This window comes from Micrasema longulum, unplaced genomic scaffold (assembly GCF_059751315.1).
Source record: "Micrasema longulum isolate JH-2025_06_02 unplaced genomic scaffold, ASM5975131v1 h1tg000612l, whole genome shotgun sequence".
Classification (NCBI taxonomy): Eukaryota; Metazoa; Arthropoda; class Insecta; order Trichoptera; family Brachycentridae; genus Micrasema; species Micrasema longulum.
The window spans coordinates 65,266-88,044 of NW_028277808.1; the positions used below are offsets into that span (position 1 = coordinate 65,266).

Below are 22,779 nucleotides of genomic sequence, written 5' to 3' on the forward strand. Positions count from 1 at the left end.
CACTTTGCGCATTCCACTACCCGTCTTCCTACTTCTTATTATAGCCACCGTTCCTCCTGTTTGTTCTATTTATAGTGTACATATATTATCCGCCGCTTATTGCGAGTCCGTTGCCCTGACCGGCCAATACCGGTCTTAGTTTGACATTATTTCTCGAGGATGACTGTTCCAGGCACTTCTATCGCACACTGTTGCCCTCACGGTGGTATCCTTCGATTCTTCCCAATCTGAAAAGATTGCGGTGTTTGGTTTATCGCGATTTGACTTGCATCTTCGAGACGCACGTACAAGCAAAAACTTCTGAAACCGAGCAATAACACCAGGTTACAAAATAAATCTGACTACAATAGCACGACGGCTACTCTTAGATGTAAATCTTGAATAAGGAAATTGAGTAAAGATAAGTCCGCTCCGTAGTGTAGTGTTTGTTGCGTTCGTCTACTATGCTTAAGATCCCGGGTTCGATTCCTGGGAATATGGACATGAAATATTTATTTAAAAGGTGGTTTTACACTGTAATTTCATTGTTCCTTGACTGGTAACTGGAAACTTACCTTCGTGTAATGGATTATCAATATAAGCTACATTTGGTGTACTAATGTAGTGCCATATGCACCATAGGGTGCGGATAGGGACATGGTGATAAAAGTGTCGATTATACCCTTTTCACAAATGTTTTGGTGGTTAGTGGTACTTTTTGAGTATTTTTATGTTGGTGATGAATTTTCTAGAACCTTTTAAAACATTTACATTAAAAATGGAATATTGCACTTTGAACCGTTATTTTTTTGTACCATGTTTTTGGGTGCTTGTTACTTTTTTTTATTATATGCGGCATTCTCATTAAAATAATAGAGGTACATGGCAAACTAAAGCCACGGTCAAGTTTTCATAAGCCCGTGAGAGTAGTCGGCGAAATTAATTCCAAGTTGGCTAGACGAGATTTCGCTGATAGATAATTCTCACGATTCTTTAAATTGAATGTTTATTTTTCAGTTAATCGCTGGTTCACTCTTGGGCCTGTAATGCGACTCTGCTGTCGTGTCAATTACTTCATTAGATACTTGCCCTCTAAATTAAAACCAGCAAAACGATTAGGGCGTTAGACACACGCATATTTGCCCAATGAGGAAAAACTGCGAATATCAATATTTAGCAAAAATTAAGCCGAGTGCCTCACTTCCATTTCTATATATGTATCCACACAAGAGGCAAATAGTAAATAACAGGTTCGTATATTTGATATAAACCAAAGAAATGTATTTTTTTCTTTAAAAACGTCTGCATGTTTTGTACATACATAGTTTAGTACTTTTTATTTTTTAAATAACTAATGGGTTTATAAATTGTAAATAAATAAACGATTGCACATTGTTAACTGTACGTTAAAATATGTTTTTTAGTAAAAAAAAAGATTAAAGAGGCTCCATAGGTGAATACTTCGCAGTCACATTGAAATAATTTTTTTTTGAATTTTGTAAATTAAGTTACTCCTTTCTTACTAACTACTGTATGTTCATTATAACTAGAATTTAAAAATAAACTAGCCGCGCGATATCCGACGGAGAATAGCTCATTTCACACGTATTGTCCAAATCCACACGGCACGATAACATTAGGCTGGACAAATATATTATATTATTTTGTATTCATTAAAAAAATAATTCAACGGTTACTCTGAGGTAAAAATACCAAAAAAGAAACTTGAGCGGAGATAAGTCCTCCTCGTAGTGTAGCAGTTGGGGCGTTCGCCTTTCACGCTTGAGGGACTCGATTTCTGACATGAAGGGTGGACGTAAAATATTGGTTTCGAATGTGGTTTTTACATACTTAGTCGCCCAGCTAAGTTTCCTTATTCTTGAGTACAGTGTTAAACAAAGGTCTCCCGTTTGGACCTCCACAATTCCCTGCTAGCTGCCACCCTTTCACACTTTGGAACAGCATTTATTCTGATGTCGTCGGAACATCTGGTCTGGGGCCTCCCCGCGCTTCTGCGTCCTGTTCTCGGCCATCACTTTTTTGTCCATCTGCCGTCCGACATCCGAGAAACATGACCCGCCCAATTCCACTTCAGCCCTGCAATTCTTCTTCCCACACCCGTTATTTTGGTACTTTTCCCGATCAACTGATTCGTCTTGCGATTCCCGAGCGAAATTTTTAACATTCCTCTTTCCATCTCTTTTTGCGTCACCCAAAGCTCATGTAGGATTCTTTTATTAATGGGTGATGTTTCAGACCCATAGGTAAGCACAGGGAGTACGCATGCGTCGAAAACTTTTTTCTCAAGGTGTATCGGGATGCTTCTAGATTTCAGAATATTTGATAATTTGCCGAATGCGGCTCATCCTAGTCCTCTTCTTGTTTCTGATTCAGCTTCCAAATTATCTCTTCCTAGTCTAACGGTGTGTCCGAAGTACACATATGATTCGACTCTGTACTGAACTTGTTGTAGACATGTCTTATCTACGTTCATTTTCAGTCCCACTTTATTGCATCGGTTTTTGAGATCTGTCAATATTCATGTTTTTTCTTCCTCCGTATTGGCAAAGAGGACAATGTCATCAGCAAATCGAAGGTTTGTCAATCTCTCCATCCACGCTAATGCCGCAATTAGTCCTGTCTAACTTTCGGAAAACATCTTCCAGTGCCAGAGTGAATAGTTTAGGCTACTGTCTCCTTATTTTATTCCTCGTTTTACATGTGTTTTTGTTCGAGTTGTGCAGCTGTATTGCAAGTTCTGCACTGCAATATTTTATTATTCCTGGACTTGCACCCAAAGTGCAAGAGTGATCACCTTCCATGTAACAAAAATGGTCAAGACACATTACAATTGGAGTACCGATGCAGTGGCCTTTGCACCAGTGGGAACGAATAATGGAATGATGACAATTGTCATGTAAAAATATTTTTTATCTTAAGATTTTTTTCTATTTAAAGACGAGAATTGAAGTAAGTGTGTTAAGAAGTATTTAAAAATGTAATTAAACTTCAGTCTGTAGTTTAAATTAATTTTTACATTGACGGTCAAGGAAGGAAATCGAATCCATCTCACGGTTAACAGTGAAGTGGTGTGCGGTGTGTCAAGTGCCGAGCGCCGGGTACCGCTAGCCGCTAGCCGCTAGCCGCTAGCCGCTACTGGCCTCATCCGCCACACGTTCCGCTCGCTGTTCCATCTCCTTTTCAGCGAATGATTCGGATGATTCCTAAGGAAGGATGAGTTGGCGATTTCTTTCATCACCCAAATTAAACTAACCGTTTAACGAAAATTGTGACCTTCGCGAGTTTCCTTCTCTCTATAGTCACGTACTTCACTTTATAATATGTTTGCAAAAATGACACGCGACTGCTGCGATTCAGCAGTGCAGCTACATATTTTATTAAATCTTCTCGGTATTCGATTTCCAACTGCTAAGCAGACACCAAATAAACATCGTTTCGATTTCTAGTTTTAAAGAAACTCCGATTTGATATTTTATCCAAAATACCGCATTTTTGCCCTAATTAGCTTATATGTCACAATTATTTCCTCAATAACAAAAACATGTATTTAATTTCAATTATCTGAATAAATCAATATTATTATGAACGAACGATGTGTATTTAGTGACAAAAAAATTCTCTTGAAAGATTCCAAAAAAAATCTTACGGGATATACATTTTAAACTTAGAATCAGTCATTAATTTTTAAATTACGATTTTTTTACTAAAAACATTAAATTTTTTAAAACTTAACGATAGAAGAAAAATTATAGACCTTTTAAATTTATTCAAAATTGTAAATTCAATATGGGATTGCCCTGAACTTTTATCTCTCATCAACTTCAGGGTGCCTGGAAGAATGACTAGACAGGTGCCACCGTTTTGTAGCAACAATTCACGGACAGTGTATACTTGTAATGCCGTATTAAATAGACTTCATGAACTGGGCAATAGTTATTCCCACGTATCTGATATATTTAGTGTAGGGTATTGTTCCTATAGAACAAACCTTTTAAACTTTTTCAAAGATGGTGAATGGTAATTATATTTATTTATTCATGCATTTCATAATATATATACATACAGTTTTTTGTTCACTTTGCCTAGTTGTGTGAAACAGTACTTATTAATTTTTTGTTGTTTTACTGTAGAATGTTTTATTATTTAAACTTTCTACTGAATATGCTGTATAATTTTTAGGTTAATTTTTTAAATATAAATCTTGTAAAATTTTTGGTTTAATTTTTTTATTTTATAAATCTTGGGTATAAGGTAATTCATGTTTTAGAAAAATATATATAAATATTAAGCCAAAAATGACATTATAAATGTTTGTAAAAGGCAGATTTGCCGTTTATGTTTATAAAATAAATAAATAAAATAACGCCACCTGCGCCTGTGTCCGCTGCGCTCGGTCGTAGTAAGTTGGTAGTTAGCTGAAATTGCAATTGCTCGCAGTCACGCGCCCTTGCAGCTATTTTCCAAATATGATGTAATTTTTATAGCGTGCAATTAGGCAATTGCCTTTCGTATGTGTGCAGAGTACCGGTAATGCTTCATTACTTTTACCTGAATTGGTAATTTGTCCGCGTCGTGGCAGCCTCTTCTCGTGTTACGGACTTCCTCCGAATGCGTTCGTGTGGGCCGATGTTTGTTAAGTTTGTCTAAGCTTTGAGTAGCCATTTCCGCGGCGAGAGTTTAAGCCGTTTTGTAATACCGGGTGTCCGTTCCCACAGGTCACAAAGCTGCCCGCACTGTCTGCGTCTGTTGATTCGCGTTTGATTCGACTACCTCCCATCCGCGAGTTGAAGCCTAATGGGCAATTAACTCATTCATTAGTAAAATGATGATTTTTAAAAACTTGTACTTATTACGATTTCGTAAGAGAGTTTATTCAATGCCTCCGATGTGTTCTGCAAAGTACGGTTTCTTTTGTGACTCGAGGCAATACGGCTTTCTATATCTGCCGAAGATTTGATATTATTACCATCTCCAACTTAATGGTGTTGGGTTCGGATTCCGCTTTTATTGCACTAACCCGAGAGACAATTGGTCAGATCAATCGCACGAGGGCTAGCCCATAAATATTTATGCCTTACATGTTTGAGCACATCGGTAGTGTTTGTGTATATCATTATCGCCGTGGAATTCAACAACGCGTTTTTATAAAGGTATTATGTTCTCTTTTTGTATATTGGGCAACTTGTGTTTGCGGTACTTTTTCTACACTTCGCGTTTAATTATATTTCGTGAAATGACACGTGTTTTCGTCAGGGATTTTTTAGATAAATACTATCACATTTCCTATCCTTACCACACTATTTTTCGTATCTAAATTATCTGATTGGGGTAGTAATTTCAAATAAAAATATCTCTCCACGCTTGATTAATTGTTTTTACATAAATAAATAATATGAAATCGGTTTCTATATAGTAATATAATAAAATTATTTAATTTTATATTACGTTAAGAATGAATATGATTATGACGCTATTTCATTTCGCATCGTCTTTCAATTGTGTGGATCATATCCACACAGATCATATCTACGCTTTGAAATAGAACCCTTTTCATTAACAAATCGATTACCGGAGGTCTCGGACTGGTCCGATTCCATTTGTCATCGCGACGAGAGCCCGTGGACTGGCATATATGATTATTTCAGGGATCGGTCGCTGAAGATATTGCGCATGTTCTGCTCTGGTATACTGAAGATAAATCTAGCAATTAGTGCTGGGCGCGTTGCGGTCGCAACGAGAATATACCGACAGCCTACAGAACACACGATGGACAGTCTCCCGTTGCGCGGCACACATTGTAACTCCGCAGTCTGCGGTCTTTGGGAATCGTTTTATACTTTCTGGTTCACCGGTTTTTATGAATTTTTATGCCGTATAAGTTTTACTCGTTACTTTTTAAATTTTATAATTTATTCATACGTAACCGATGAATTTTTCGAAAGTCTCAGAGTCAGCGCAATGTAAGGAGTTCCGACATTTGTTGCCCTATCGCCGCCCGCGCCCGCGGTACCGGCCGCGGCCGCTCGTCCATCAAAAAGTAATATTTTACGCATTAACTGTATCCGTCCGCATTAACAATATAAAACGTTAGGAGCCAGTGTCAAAACAGTCCGTGTAATAATAGTGATCTCTGGGAACCTGGGCCCGGGAGGCGGAAATATCTCCATCAATTTCACCACTACGACGAATTGACGGACATCATTTAGATATTTCGGAATTGTTTCTGTGATTGGTTATCCAAATAAATAAAAATAAAATAAAAGATTCATTGCGCTATTGACTGCATCCAAATATACCAAACTATGAACCTCGCTGCGAAATATAATTGTTTACATTTCTTTGTATGAATTATACCATTTTGCTAAGCTATCTATATTTTTATTTGTTATTAGAATTACATCAGTAGCTCAATCACAAATAACTATCGACGTGCTAATAAGCGTATATAGTTTATCGTATTCGCGATCACAATGGAACATCCGTGAACACCTCATATTAAATGTCAAAATATTAACGTTTCACGACGTATAATCCTGCTACGCATATATATATTTGAATTTCACCAATGTAAATATGGAAAATATTCCAAAACTGCTATTTTTATTTACTTATTTATTATTTATCATACTATTGCATTAAGCCGGCGGTTGGCAAGCCAAATGCCAACAAAAGCAGTCGCCATAGTAATTGTAATTAAATTTTCACTTTTTTAGTATTAGAAACTCCTTACTATTTTGCAAATGCAATATATTGTGTTTTTTTTTTTCATAGTAAACGCCGATTTTTCGCCAGTGGACTGTATTTATTTACGAGGAAAACAAAAAACATACCGACACGAGCGTTGAATTAGAGAATTCACACGCGTCGACTTATGACTGCGATAACTTAAGGATGTTCATAATTGTTCATTGTGATCGCTTAAATGCTTAGAAAGTTTTTAGCACGTCGATATTTATTTGTTATCGAGCTACAGTTTGTTTTATGATTGATTAGATTGCAATAATTTATAAAACATACTAATATTGAAATTAAGTGCAGCGTATTATTTAATCTGTATCATAATAAAGTTCGCGACATAAATACATTTTATTTAACGCACATTTATCGATGCACTGAAAGCCTCGTAGAAAATTGTGTGTATCTCCGCCTTGTAAATAATTTATAACATCGAAATTTAATCTCCCCAGTCGTCGGTGGACTCAGCGGTCCGATTCAGCACACACATACCGGCACGTAGAGGAAGGAAAAAATATATTGCATAATATAGAAGAAGCGTTATTACCTCCGAGCGACCTTCACCTGAGTGCTGGCAGTGCGGTTAGAAATGTATCTCCAATCTCGCCCATTTTTTGTGGCCCATCTCGCCTAATCCGCGCGGCCATTATTGCTGCGAGTTCCATCCGATATTCTGTAAATGCCCTGACCGTTACAATTCCGCCGGAGGTTTTATATTATCATCGTATACAGTGCTCGGTCTGGCATTGTCAAAGGCAAATGGCCAACTATTCCCAGAACTCCAAATTACACTTGTCGCTATCTTGTTCGAATGCGTAACGAAGGAAAATGTTGTATTTTTCGTTTTTATTTTGACGAACAATTTAAATACCTTTCTACAGAATAACTTCCTAACTAACACACAAATGTCTGTGCACACTGATGACAAACTATGAGTTGATAGTTTATCGGAACGAAATTTTTAAAATGTTTTTTTGTAAAATAATAAAAAAAAAACTCCCATTCAGTGTTTATCACAAATAGTTTTCCATGTTTTGCGTATTTACAAATTACTTACCAAACTTTCACAAATTTTAGAAAAACAAAGATACAAAAAACCGTACCTACGTACTTTTTTAAATTTTAAAATTTAAGTTCAGTGCCATGCAGTTAAGTTTATTTATTTTTAAAAAAACATGACAATTATTTAGGTTCCACTAACCTTTTATCAGTGAACTTCTATATATGTATCAACTATCATTAGTATTTAATATATTATATAATTATTTTAATATCGTAGCATTTATGATAATACTTTATATTAGTTTTTTCGTTGTTTCAATCAGTTAAATGGCACAAACTGTACGTTTTTAGCAATTGTTAAAAAACAACAGAATAATTGTCGGTGATTTGACATTAATTATATACAATACAATACATTTTTTTTTGCACCACAACAGGCCAGGAGGCCTAATTACAGTGGTGAATTACATCACAGAGCACCCAGGCTTGAGAAAAATCACATTTTTTAATTTTTGTGTTCTCACCGGGAATCGAACCCGGAACCTTCCGTGCGTGAGTCAAGCGTCTTGACCACTACACCACGGAGGCCGCCGGAATTATATTTTTGTCGAATTTGGGATATAAATTTCTCCATAAAAACGGGCATTCAACTCCGGGCCCCGATTACAATAGGAAGTTAACAATCATCCTCAATTTTATCTACAAAGTAAAATTATGTTTTCTGTATGAAAAGTGGAATATGCACAATTTTTTTTCTTCTAAAAATGTTCAATTATAGGTTACCGACGAAAATACTTTAAATGTTCATGTAAATACACTCATTTTCGTACACAAATCTCGTTTTTCTTTATAGACAGTCGAAGATAACTATGTTAACTTCCCATTGTAATTGGGGCCCAGGACCTCGAACGAAGATCCGGAAAACTAGGGAATTGAAACTTAGTCTTTACATTCCTAAGTCGGTGAACTCGTTATCGATTAAGCCACATCTGGACTCAGATACGTCTGTAAATTTATTTAATGGTTTCAGTAAATCTTTTGGCTCCACGAATCCCGCATATAACGGTACCATAATAAAAGTCAGCAAGTTTCATTTAGAATCAATCTTGCTCACCTTTTTTACCCCTGTTTTCCCCATCAACGTGTTGAAGAGTTCAAAGCTGCCAACGTTTATCACCGCTAAAAATCTATTTTAATCGCCCGAATTTATTACTTTTGACCTTTTATAACGTGCTAATGCAGACACATTATATTTATTTTAAAGTGTCCACCTTGTTAATGTTCCTAATGATTATGATCAGTCTTGATCACACTATAAATCTTACTACTAAACGGAGAGACGGATCGCGGTCCCGTGGTAGTGCCGCGGACTATCGGTCATATTGATGCGTCTCGTTCGCACCAATAAAGGCTTCAGCTCTTTAACTTCACAAAAATCAACTGATTTCAATTTCAATGTATTTATGTAATACGTTTATGTACATTACAGATTATATTCAAGGCATACATAACACGAATAAAAAACTAGCGATACGATTTTAAATGTGATAAAATGGTAAAATAAAAAAAGCAAGTAATCAGAGTAAAATGAAGCTATCCTCTCTGAACTTTATTTTAGTAATACGAAAGATGCCGATATCCGAAGAGATGCGGTTGAGTAAAGACATTGCTCTTCCTACTGGCATTATTACCATTAAAGGCTGGTTCTGCAAGCAGGAAGATAAAACAGCTTAAGCTGCCTATGTCTAAGGAAGTTATTAGGAACGTTAAGAATACTCTCCATTACACCTAAGTTGATCCTAATACAACGGATCAATCGGAAGAAATACATAAACAAATATGAATTTCTTCTTTTCTCCAAACTACTGCAGCCAAGCATTCCCGGTATTAAGTGTGACGGGTTCATCCACGGATAGTGTCCGTACTCCCTTAAGTACCTCAGAAATTTGTTCTGAACCATTTCCAGTATAACAGAGTACTTCAACGCATAGGGTGCCCAGCTCAGAGATCCAAACTCAAGTCTGCTTCGCACCGATGAATTATAAAGAAGCCTAAGAACACGGGTATTTAAGAACACTTAAGCACTTCGGAGAACAAATCCTGATATTTTGCGCGCATTCTCACAAACAGTGCCCATGTGAGTATGCACTTTTAGTTTAGTTTCAAACATAACTTCCAGGTCTTTGTCAGTAGAAATTCGCTCGAGTAAACACTCTCCCATGCAGTACCGTTTGAAGATAGTTTTTATGCCCTGGTGTATAACAAAATGAAACATTTATAATCATTAAGTTGAATTGGTTCTGAGTTCCCCAATCTAATATATTATTCATGTCGGACTCGAGAAGGCGGCAGTCAGCCAAGGTAAAAATCTCCAGAAACAATTTTAGGTCATCAACAAACATGGAAGAATGGATGTTCAAACGTAGGCATAAGATTTCCTAATTCTTCTTCTGAAAATACACATTTTAATGTATTTTGGCATTTCTAAAAACCAGCGTACTTTGATGCTCGCTTTCTTACATTTTGATTCGATCTTCGTGAGAAGATTTTGGCACGTTGCAGCGAATTGCCAGTTTCATATCCAACTCTGACCCGAAAAATCGTATTAGATTTTTTCACGTTATTTCACATCAACATCTTGGCTTTCTTGAAATAAAAAAAGTCTTTATTATCATAATGTTGAATCAATGGTTGGGTATCCGGATTCACCCTGTCCGCTTGTACCCCCAACTACCCACTGATGTCATCGTCAATTACATCCATATTAAATATTCTTCCTATGTGCATTCTCCATCTAGACTTTCCTTATATAATTTTACAATACATCTAATATTTGACAAAATTTCATGACGTACCTTGAGTTTAGTTTTTTTTGCGCGGACACTGAAAAAACAACACGTCGACGATAGACATAATAGTGAATGGTGGCCCACTTTCACCTACCAATTACAAGTCATACGCCCTATAAATGCCTAGACTTTCATATTACCATATCTAAAATGTTCTCCATCTCTGTTATAATATATTAATAGTTAACATCACATCGACAACTAAAAAAAAAAAAGCTCACAAATATATTTACAAATAAAATTCTGCAAAAATAAAAATCACAGATTTAATGTAACAGCTTGTGGGGTATAAAGGAATAAGGTTACCTTGTCAAAATGTTTATTTATAGCTTTCCCGGCAATATTATAAATAGACAATAACTCTAATAGTCAATCACCGATGGCGGGGCAAGGTTAACGACGTGCCCTTTACTGGCAGTATTACTTCCTAGTTCTAGTACCTTCGTACCGACACGCAATGTGCAGGAGAACTATACGCATCCATCATACTATTGCACATAATGTTATTATTTTACTCCTAAAAAGTATTAGTCAATATGTTTTTTTAAAAATGCATAAATAGGTTTGGTAATATCCAATGTGTTATTTTGCTTTTAAAAATAATTTAATTAATAGATTGTGAGGGCATTAATATCTATCATCACGCGTGGATGATCTGTCATATTCTGCTACAGCTTTCCTAACATGTAATTCACTTTTTTTTTATTTCAGTGGCGAATCAGACCCTTGGGAGAAGCTTGCGAAGTTGATGAATTTACTGGAGCCGTTAGACTTGCAAGGTGATCTGCTTCGACTAGAACCGGCTGAAGGTACGTTTATCCTTACATCTGATATTTATATCTTCCACGTTGAATAATCACTCTTCTCTCGTGCGACCATTATAAAGTGTTGTCTGTTAATATCCCTCGATGTGTTGAAAGTTTAGAACCCTTTATCCTCAGTACTCCGAGGACCTCACGCGCTCCTAGACAGCTTCCTTGGTGGTCTCTCACTCGCCCGCTCCCGCGTCCCGTGGGCGAAGGATAAAATCCGCTTCAGTCGATTCGAAACTAAACAGGAATCGGTCTACTGCTTTCTGCATGAAGGGGAATTAAGATAACTTGCAGTTTCTCTGATAAACAAATATAGGTTTATATGGTTTAATGGGTTTAGCATTTCAATGATGAACCACAAATTATTGAAGTCTGCCTTAGGTCAGTTATGTCGTCGTATGTATGATCGCCGGATTCCTGACTTGTTTAACTCGTGTAATGTCAAACGCCTCTATAAATATAAAATATTAATCATAAAATGTACTAGTGCAATGGTACCCATATTTCGGATATCGCTTTGTTTTCGTGATGCAGAATTCAAAATATAAAACAATTTTTTTATTTTAATAGTATAATTATTCATTTTTACAATTTAAAAAAAAATAACTTGTTATATTTTTACTAAAACTGAAATCCCACCAAGCCACTTTTTGTAGCTTGTTGGTGAAGATTATATTTATACTAACTTAATAATATTATTTACATTTATAGAAACAATGAAAAACAGATAAAAATTAACAGCCGGAAAGATCAGAATAAACATGTTTATACAAATAATAATATATAAATTTATTTTTTAAATACAAGAAAATATATGAAAAATTAAAATATTTACACCTAAGCTACTATTCAAATATAAACTCTTGATCGAGTAGCCACTCTCTTATTTTGCTCTTGATACAATCAATGTGAGTTGAATTTAAGTTCTTTTGGTAATAAATTAAAAATTCTAGGTACTAAATATTTTAGAGTTCTATTTCCATATTTATTACATACTTTTTGTACTACCAAGACTTCATTAGACGTGAAGCGTGTATTATGGTTATGTTTGAGAGGAAACTTGAATGTATTACTATTAAATTGTTCCAAAATGATGCAAAGCCACAGTAGTCCTCGAACAGGCAGAGTTTTGATTGTTTTGTACAGGAGATCATTATTACTTCTTTGTTCGTAAATCTCTGCAGGTACAATTCGCTTAACTATAGAATACTGTAGACCCTGGATCATTTAAATATTAGTTTTAGTCGAATGTCCCCACGACTTTATACCATATCTTATTATTGATTCTACTAAAGAAAAATAAATAATTTTAAGAGTGATATTAGGCAAAATAAAAGATAATTTATAAAAAGTACTCACAAGAGTCCGCAATCGATCTCAAAGTTTAAATATATGACGATCCCATTTAAAATTATGATCAATAAAAATACCCAAATACTTATACTCCTCCACAAATTCTATGAGTTCACAATTACATGTGTTAGAAATACCAACATGCAAGCAATTTGTGCAATGAGCAATAATATTAGGCAAAACATATTTTTTGGCATGAGGAGATTTTATGTATAAGCATTTAGTCTTTTTTGCATTTATAATGAGACCATAGTCATGAGCCCATTTTAACAATTTATTGAAATCACTTTGCAATATCTCTTGTGATTCTAATGGGTTTTTATTGGAAATAACTAGTGCGGTGTCATCTACAAAAATAAATCTCCTTACTTCTTTAAAAACGTTGCAAATCACTGACACATAAATTATACACAATTTAGGATCCAAGATAGACCCTTGTGGCACCCCTGATAAACATTCCCTAGCTAGACGAATTCTTTATTTTCATACTCATTTTCCTCCCCACTAAATAATTTGAAAAAAAGTTAATAAATTACCCCTTATGCCAATTGACTCTAAAATACATATTAATTTAGAATGACACAAAGTGTCAAAAGCTTTTGAGAAATCGATGAAAAGTACAGTGACATGATGCAAAATATTTAATTTGTTATTGATGAAATCTGCGAAATCCTGCAGCAAGTCATCGCAACCATATTGAAAAGGATCAATGATGTTGAACTTTTTTAAATAAATATCTAAATCAATGCAGACATATTTTTCTAAATTTGTTTCAATTGCAGGTAAAAGTTAAATTGGTCTATAATTATTAACAATTGAATGAACCCCCCTTTGTAAATTGGTCTAACTATGCTATGTTTAAACATCTCCGGAATCACACCAGTCAGCAAAATAATATTTATAAGGTGTGTAATTATAGGACCTAACACCGAGGCATGTTTTTTGATATCGCACATTCTTATATTGTCAATACCGGTTGTTTTAGAATTTTTCATTGAGCTTATAATTGTTGTTATTTGAGAAGTTTTAGCTCTAGGCAAATACATTGAATGCTGTTTTGGTGTAAACGTGATTTCACTGGTTTTAATAGTGCATTTGTGCAGCAAGTCTTTCACTCCAACCTCAAAAAAAGATCCAAATTTTTCTGTCGTGTCTTCTATTGAATTTTTCAGTAAGAAATATTTTTCAATAACTGTGTCACAATCAGTTTTATTATTTCTTCCTAATACTTTATTAATTTCATTCCAAGTAGATTAAATGTCAGAGCCGCAACCGTAGAACCTGTTATTATAATAGTTTTTCTTTGTTTTGAGCACATATTTGTTTGATTTATTTCTATATGCTTTGAATTCCGTTTCAAAAGTTAAGTTTTTAGGTGATCTTTTCCATCTGTTCCAAAGTGCATCTATAATTTTTATTTTTATTAGTAAATTAGAATTCGCCCATATTTTTCTTCCACAGTTTTTGACCGTATTTTCTATATTTCTAATTACTATACTTTTGGAATAAACTTTTTCAAAATTTTCGTATATTTTATTATACAAACAAACAGATCCAGTCTCCTCTAGAAGCTGCTCCCAATTTATTAGTTTGATGTTCATGTTGTTCAATGATTTACGATTTGGCATTATTTATTAGATACTTCATTAAATATTTAATTGATCCAAAAAAAAATAAAACCTATCCCAATGGAAAAAATTCATGCAAAAAAGTTTTGCAGAACCTAGCTATTTTTAGGGTGAGGAAAATAGGGTTTTGATTTGGGATACAATGGGTGCCTAATTCCGGGAAAACATTAATGTAGTATGAAGACGGATTGGCATGGGTTAGCTCGAAGTCTTACATGTTGATCGTTAATATGTTGTATACTATTATTTTCGCCTTGATTTCCCTTTGCTACACTATTCTCAGCATCTTCAGGATCTTCAAAATAACATTTCGATTAGTGAGAAAGGGCCCTTCATCTAAAAAACTTAAAGAACTTACCCTTTTCATCGTTTTTCAAGCGGTGACTGATTTCGGGTATCCGAAATTAGGTGCGGTTGTGTATTCGAAAAGAGGATACTACCAAATATATTTTACACCTTGCGTGTAAACATAATTTCATAAACTATGTCGTATAATTGACTTGACACAGTAAATATACTATGACATCTTCATATTAAGTTATACAATAAAGTATTGATGCTTACCACTTGCTGTTCAACTGGGATCGAACCCGATATAGTCTAAAACTAGTTTTTCAATATTTTTCGTCCACGCAGCTTCAATGCTCACAGCGCCAACGCAGATGCAATATGGCGGCCACATCTATTACCGACAGTGGTCAACAGTGCCATCTAGGTAATGGTTTAAGTGTAATCACGCTCTCCGAAATAAGACACTATACGAAATATAAGTACTTTCCTCTACCTAATTAGCGTATACTCGTATAGTAAAACAGTTGTTTTTTTACATTAGTAAATATTTGTATATAACCATTTACCGTATTTTCTTTGTCAACCGGTTTCGAGACATACCCATCTCTTCGTCAGGACACCTAAGATGCAAATCTAACTATACGCCTCCACCACAGTAGTTGCACAAAAATGTATAAAAATACATAAACTGACCAAGAGACGAGTATGTCTCGAAACTTTATATACAAATATTTACTAACATGTTTGACCACAAAGTTAATTCTTTAAATATTTGTGAGTTTTTTTTTGTGGCTAGTTGCATTAAGAAAATAAAGTTTTAAAAAAATTGTGGTTAAAATAATTGTTACGTTTTGTCAAAATTGGTTACGCAAAAAAGTAAGATAAAACAATCCATTTTGGCAAAACGCAATTATTATTTATGTTCAAACTTTTCTAATTTATTTTTTGTGGTGTTACCGGCCCTTAGAGTTGCTTAGCAGTATAAGAACACTCGACTTCCACTCAGTAGCCAGCCTCTTTAAAGATTTGGGCTTGAAAGCCGTGAACTAATTTATGACGACCCGTTACAATAGATCTACACTGGTCGCAGGAACGTCGGGAACATATATAGCACTGACCTCTATTTTTCAGAATAATAGTATTAGGGTTGCTAAGTCAAACTCATGCAAAAAGTGACGGAAGGGAATTACATTTTTTTGTCTCACGGGTTGCGGGGCAATCCTTGATTGTCAGTTGTACATCTACTGGCGATTTGATTTTATTTTTTGTGAATATAGCGGTCATCCGCTTTATTCACAAAGAAAAAACGCAGTTATTTTCGCAAAGGCACATTTTGAGATATGACACCTTTTCTCTAAGTAATTATTATCTAGAGAAGCCCTCAAGCTCTGTTGCATGGAACAAAGCGTTCCCAATTTTTGGTTTGGTTTTTATTTTAACAAAAAACGTGTAACGGACTGTTTCGGTTTGCTCTTGCAATTCTCGACCCGAATACATACGGCCTGCCATAGATATATATTTCATATCGTTGTAATCTGTAGCTAAGTTCGTTGTTAATAATCATAGAATCGTTTTTCTCCGTATGGGTGATTCTATTAGTCATAGGTGTATTATTACTCTAAGCACTTTTTAGTATTTATCAACTTTATTCAAATAAAAAAAAAATAAAAAAAATAAACATTAGAGCAGTATGTCAATTCTTTCTTAAGCCTAAAACCTGTGTGTGTCATATTATATTGACTTGAGTTTTTTCTTATGTATATCTTGATATTGTGTTATTGTTTAAAAAACTGTCCCTTTGCTTATGACGGTAGTACAACGCGAGGCAGACAATAACAGATAATATTTTTTAGACTCTTTATAGAAATAGCTGTAGCCGTTTTGGTCACCGATTTTGTGGTTTGAGCTTAGCTGTTCTTGAGCTAAGTAATTATTATAAATTTATATATTCGAATATACTACTTAGACAACGGCTTGGATTTTTTCCATTCGTTTTCATACTAAGAACTAACGTAGGTTTTATATGGAATATTTTAGAAGAAATAGCAAAGTTCTCGTACCTACGGCTACTGGCGTCGTTAAGTTTACCTGTTTATTATCATTATTGTCCGTCATAAATTGAAATAATAGTCACGGGAACAAATTCCCCTCAGCGATAGTTAAACGAGCATTCACGTAATCCGAAGTATTCCCTAATTGATGCGGCCGCGGCTGGCGGATGAGACTAGTGAATAAACGGAATTTACGACACGACGCGACGTCTCTCTGCACAGCGAATCTGCATTCTAATCAGTTCTATCCTGACATGTATTCGGAGCTGGCTGCTATCCTCGAGAGTCCATTGTCGCTGTGATGTAGCCAATTTATTACCTTTTATATGAGCGGTGTGAACGGATAGTGCCAATCTATAATGCCGCGACGGTCTTAATGCTCGCCACACTGATAACACGTTGATAAGACTTTCCAGGGGCTTCCATTCCTCATGAAATACTCCCGCTATGAAAACATCATCTTTTTGCTTTTGTCACCCTGCGTTTGTTCACAGCTTTTATCATATTATTTGTTTATTTAATCTTTGATGCAGGTTTTTTTTTGCACCGCAACAAGCCAGGGGGCCCGATTACTGTAGTTAATTGCACAGAACACCTATGCTCGAAAAAAATCACATAAAATTTTTGTGTTCTCACCGGGAATCCAACCCGGGACCTTTCACGGAGGCCGCCTTAGAATTCATATGTTTATCTCTATATCGTTTACCCTCCTTGAAAATTTTTAGTCTATAAAATTTTGGAAGGATGAGACTTATTTATTTAATTATATAGCACTACTGCCAATAATTACAATGTACGTATAGTATATTATTAGGTAATTCCAAAAACATGTTTTAAAAAAATGCATAATATATTATTATGGTCCATCATATAGTCCATAAAAAAAAACAGTATAAAAAAAAGACACATTTTAATACATAGTTAGAGAGGAAAAGTATAAAACTGGCAATCACAGCATGGAAAACATCCACTTTTTTCGGTAGGCTGTTCAACAGACCAATCATTCCTCCCCACGGGCATCATCAACGGTAAATTTGTCCTTCATTCAGGAAGAGCAATTGGTCTGTGTTGCCTAGCTCTTAAATAGTTGCTCGGTTTATATAATTTTATGCGCTCCAAAATGTTAGGATTATAAATTAACCCGTTAAAGGCCATCATAAGCGAGGCGATGCTCCTTCTGGCCCGCAAGTTTGTGATTCCGAGCATACTTAAAAGGAACAATGATGGGTACTGCAATGGGTAGTATCCATACGCATACGATGGTTTATATTTCTGTATATGCAATGGTTTATATTTCTGAATAAAATCTGTCACAGGAAATATCTTAAAACAAGTTTTTTTCCATTACCACCTTTTACCAAAAAATAATGTTTTTTTATATGGTTCACAAACAATAAACAGTACATATATTAGTTTAATTATAACAATTTGTAACGTTTAGATATTGTTTATCAATTACATGTGAACACAATATGCACAAATAAGTAAAGTAAAAGTTTAAAATTATTTTTTGAAATGGACAAGCATGATTAAATGCTATCAATACTACGAAGTTATCTACTTATTAAAATAATTAAGCTTACCAGTTAATTTAACTTTATTAACGTAAGGAACTTTTTATTTTATTACTTATACCCGTATGCAGAGACAAACCTTAAGGTGAGGAAAGTACATTCTATTGTCTTCACCTTCGGGTTATTCTTTGCATTTGAAATTAGAATGTACTTTCCTCACCTTAAGTTTTGTCTCTTCATACGGGCATTAGTTTTTTTTACAATTTAAAATAATAAGGGTATATAAAATTTTGTCTACTAAAAAAAAATTTTTCTATTTATTAATAACATAATAAATGTTTTCAAATGTATAATTTTGAATTTCCGCGCAAACGGTCCATTGCATTGGCCACGCCCCTAATACGTCACGATTCGGTTAAATTTTGAACTTACAATAATTATACATATTTGATTTATTAATACACGTATTAAATTTTGCGTGAATTCGTCGCTTGCGGAATGTTTTAAGATATACGAGAAATGAACCTGTCAACGTAAAACACTAAGTGTTTGTTTATACGTTTTAAAAAATAAATAATTGTAATTCTTAGTTAAAGGCTTAGACTGGGAAAACATTGAAAATATTGAATGATTTTTCAAAATTCAACGTCCGAGCAAGTCGCAAACCCGCTAGTTCCGCAAAACGGTTGTGTTGTTCATTTATCTGCACACACTTCACTGACATTCAAATCCTGATAGAATTTTATCCCCATTACGTATTCCAGCTTCGTCCAGCCATAGATTGCGCAATATATTTCTCACGTGCTGTTTACTTTGAGAGAGCTTAAGTCGCCATGTCGATTTATTAGTTCGCGAAATTCGTTCATGCCACGGAGTAGCGAGGATGCAGTTCTCACCATACCCAGCTGTGCGGAAATGCGAAATGCGATCGTCCCGTTTACTATGGGATGTGGAAGAACCTACCCAACAATGAACTTGGAGTGGAAATCAACTAGGGAAGTGTCAACTACCGCTACTTTTGGCGCCAGCGTGCCTAGAAGCTGCTTTGTCACTTCGCGCAAACTTCCATATCGTTAAATTTGCCTCTATTGGCAATATCGATGCCCTTCTTGTTTAAGGGTTTATTGTATAACATTATTTATTGTTCATTTATTAAATTGTTAAGCTCGCTTTTCGTAAACGCTTTACATTGACCTAATATTATCTATATGAAGTCATTTTTATGTTATCTTGTAGTAACGGTCGCGTAGCTGTAGATTTTATTAACTAGATTAATTTGATTTTGTACTCCGACAAAATACTACATATTAAACCTATTTTTATTGCCACAATCACCATTACAAACTAATTTGTCACGAGTGACTACCTAGCAGTTATTCTGACGTGTGTATTGAATGCCGTACACTTCGAATATAATTACATTATCTTACTCTGTGCATAATTTAAAAAGAGATTAACGTTTTGACCGGTTTATCAGTTCTCCCAATATTTTCCTCGATATTTTTTTTTTCACATAAGCAATAAATAATAAAAATAATGTGACCTCACTGGGGTTACCCTTGCATTAATAATTTAATATCTTTATTTCCTTAACAGCAGTCGCGTGCACAGAGTTTTTAACTAGGGGACGTAGTAGAAAAAAAAGTACGTTTTACATAATATAAGTAATAAATCTTACCGAATAGTTTTCTTTACTCGTCACATTAGTTTTTTGTTTATAAATGATAACCGAGAAAACGCGTTGTTTCTTAAAACGGTTAAACACATATTTCCGTTACCATCACAAGTTTCACAGAACTCCATTTAATTGTTTTATTGCCAAAATAAACGTGGACCATATTCTCGATTATACGCGAGTAATTGATTTGAGGCGTTTGGGGTTATGTATTTGACATTTGATCTTTGACCGTCTTTTATAAAATAATAACAATAATAAAAACGCTAGATGTCATTAACATATACGTTTGTTCATGAAAAGCACTGCCTTCAAAGTTACCCAAAGAGATATCGTTACAGTAATAAGTCATAAGGACTTATCGCATGAGGTAATATCATACATGGTAAAAATAGTAAAGGTAATTGTTGAAATATATGAAAATAGGACACAAAATGCCGAACGCTTCTTCACAATATTTTAAATAATCCTACTTTGCCTGTTTATCTGAGAGAGCTCATCCGACCTCTTTCACAACACGGACTATCTCTTCGTTCTAGTAACGAGAGAACCCTTTTAATACCCTGTCATCGCTCTAATTTTTTTGCCTCCTCTTTCACAGTAATAGCCGCTCGATTGTGGAATAATCTACCCACTAATTTTAGAGACGCCCCTTCTTTATTTACATTTAAGTCAAGATTGAAATGTCACTATCTAAATATTTAAATTGTTCCTTTATCCTTCTTCTTTCCTTCCCATCCCCTCTCTTCTCTTCATAGTATAGTGTTATTTTTTTAAATATGTATATTTATTTTTGTTAATCTTTGCTTTTAATTTTTGTATAAAATTGTAAGATTCAATATGTCCATGTATTTATAATTTTCTCAAACTGAGCGGTTTGGGTAGGTAGGAAGAAATTGCCTTAAGGCAATATGCCCGCCCTTATATGTATATGTATATAAAGTGTCAAATAAATAAATAAATAAACGCTCTCAAAGTGGAACGGAAGGTCTGTTGATGTCTGTCAATAGTCCGGCTTCTCATGAATGAGTTTTCTGTGGTTTCCTCTTCTAAAAGCAAATGCGGAGAAGTTCCTTAACAAGGCCACAGCCGATTATCCCACCGGATCCTTCCACTATTGTCAGAGTAATTAGAAAGAACATACCTTTTGCAGTTAATCTAAGGCTTGTACATAATAAGCGAGGCAAAAAATAAGCAACTCCCATATAAAAAAAAATTAAAAAGTTACCCAAACACGCGTAATTACAACTGAAAACAAACCCACACACACGTTTTGTTCATGGAAACAGCAGCTGCATTACGAATAAAATAAGCATTTGTAGATTGCGCCTTAGCCGATTTGGTCGGTACGACACAGAATAACTTTAATATATACACTTAACGTATATTAAATACTTAACTGAATTTTATATGGTGCATTTTTTAAATTTTACAAATAGTTGCTCGCATATTTTATATAATTGTTTGTTATTGTTTTTATGAAATTCTAGTATTGTCGGCACTGCTTATGTGCCTATATGTAACTCACGCCACTGTTTAACAGTAATGTTATTGATCACATGATTTTTTTTTTAAAACAGATTTAAAAATAAATGTTAATCATTATAAAAATAGTATTAGATTAATTTACATCCATTCTTCATGATTTTCAAAAAAAGTTTGGTCCCGAGGTACTCGGGTATAGCGTGGATGAAAAGATTTGTATAATGATTTAGATGTACGGGAAACTAGCAATTCGTGAAACATCGCATTATCGGCATGTCTAATATGTATAATAAAGGCTATCTGCATGATCTTACGCGATCGGGCCATTCCAAGTGTCGGAACATCAGCCGGGATGGCAGTTGTCACGCGCGGCCCTATTGAAGGCGGCTGCGGCCCTCTTGGGAAGTAGGCGAGGGCGGGACCGTTAGCGATTCTCCACAACTACTTGCTCGCATAACATCATACTACCCGTATCCCCCCACCTTCTTGCGGTGATATATATATATATTATCTAACCAGTCTTTAAAAATATTTTCACTCTTTATTTAAACATAGATGCTCGGATAAATGAAGCAGAAAACGTTGTCTACACTAGTTAGATAAAGGTGTTTTTTAAAAATATATTTTAAAATTATGATATCCAAGTAGGCAAATATCACCTTTTTTACATTTTAAAGTATAAAGAATCTATAAATACTGTCGGAAAAAAAAATTCCGACTTTTATTAGTAACATAATTTATTTTTTTAAATTAAAATTTTGTATTCCCGCAAAAACGGTCATTGCATTTGCCACGCCCGCGCCCCTAATACGTCACGATTCATGTTAGATTTTTCAATTTGGTTCCTAACCGTTTAAATTTTTATAGAACATCGTCACGAATCTTGTCGTCACAATTGTCAATGCCAAACATATCGCGTTTTTCTAGTCACATATTTTTAAAACAATTTATTTTTTAAAGTTTAATATGAAAACATTTCTCCACAATATCCATATTGATTTTGAAAATACAATTAATTATTCTAAATTCATTTCATATACTTTTATCAGTATTCGTAGTATGTGATATTTCTCTATTATGTACCACATTGATTCCTGCTTCAAATACAACAATTAGTATACTTTGATCAATGTTCGAAATGACCTACCTTAATATTATGTTTGATGAAATATTAAATTAAATTATAAGCATATACAGAGCATAAAAACTCTGGAATTTCTGTTGCGAACGTTCAGAGATTTTGACTCAGTCTATGAAATGAAAATTTTATATGTCGCTCTAATGCTTGGCCAACTCGAATACAACTCGGTTATATGGTCACCAAATTATGAAGTGCATATAAATAATATCGAATGAGTTCAACATAAATATTTACGTTTCATTA

The 22,779-nt window shown here is 34.6% G+C and overlaps 1 protein-coding gene across 1 annotated transcript in view; it reads left to right on the forward strand.

Annotated features, from left to right (window-relative positions):
* LOC148280131 (telomerase-binding protein EST1A-like) overlaps nt 1-22,779 on the forward strand; it is a 131,517-nt gene that overhangs the window by 56,680 nt on the left and 52,058 nt on the right. The window contains exon 4 of the mRNA XM_088228879.1: nt 11,298-11,395. Coding sequence (XP_088085005.1) covers nt 11,298-11,395 — 98 coding nt within the window. The remainder of the gene's footprint in view (nt 1-11,297; nt 11,396-22,779) is intronic.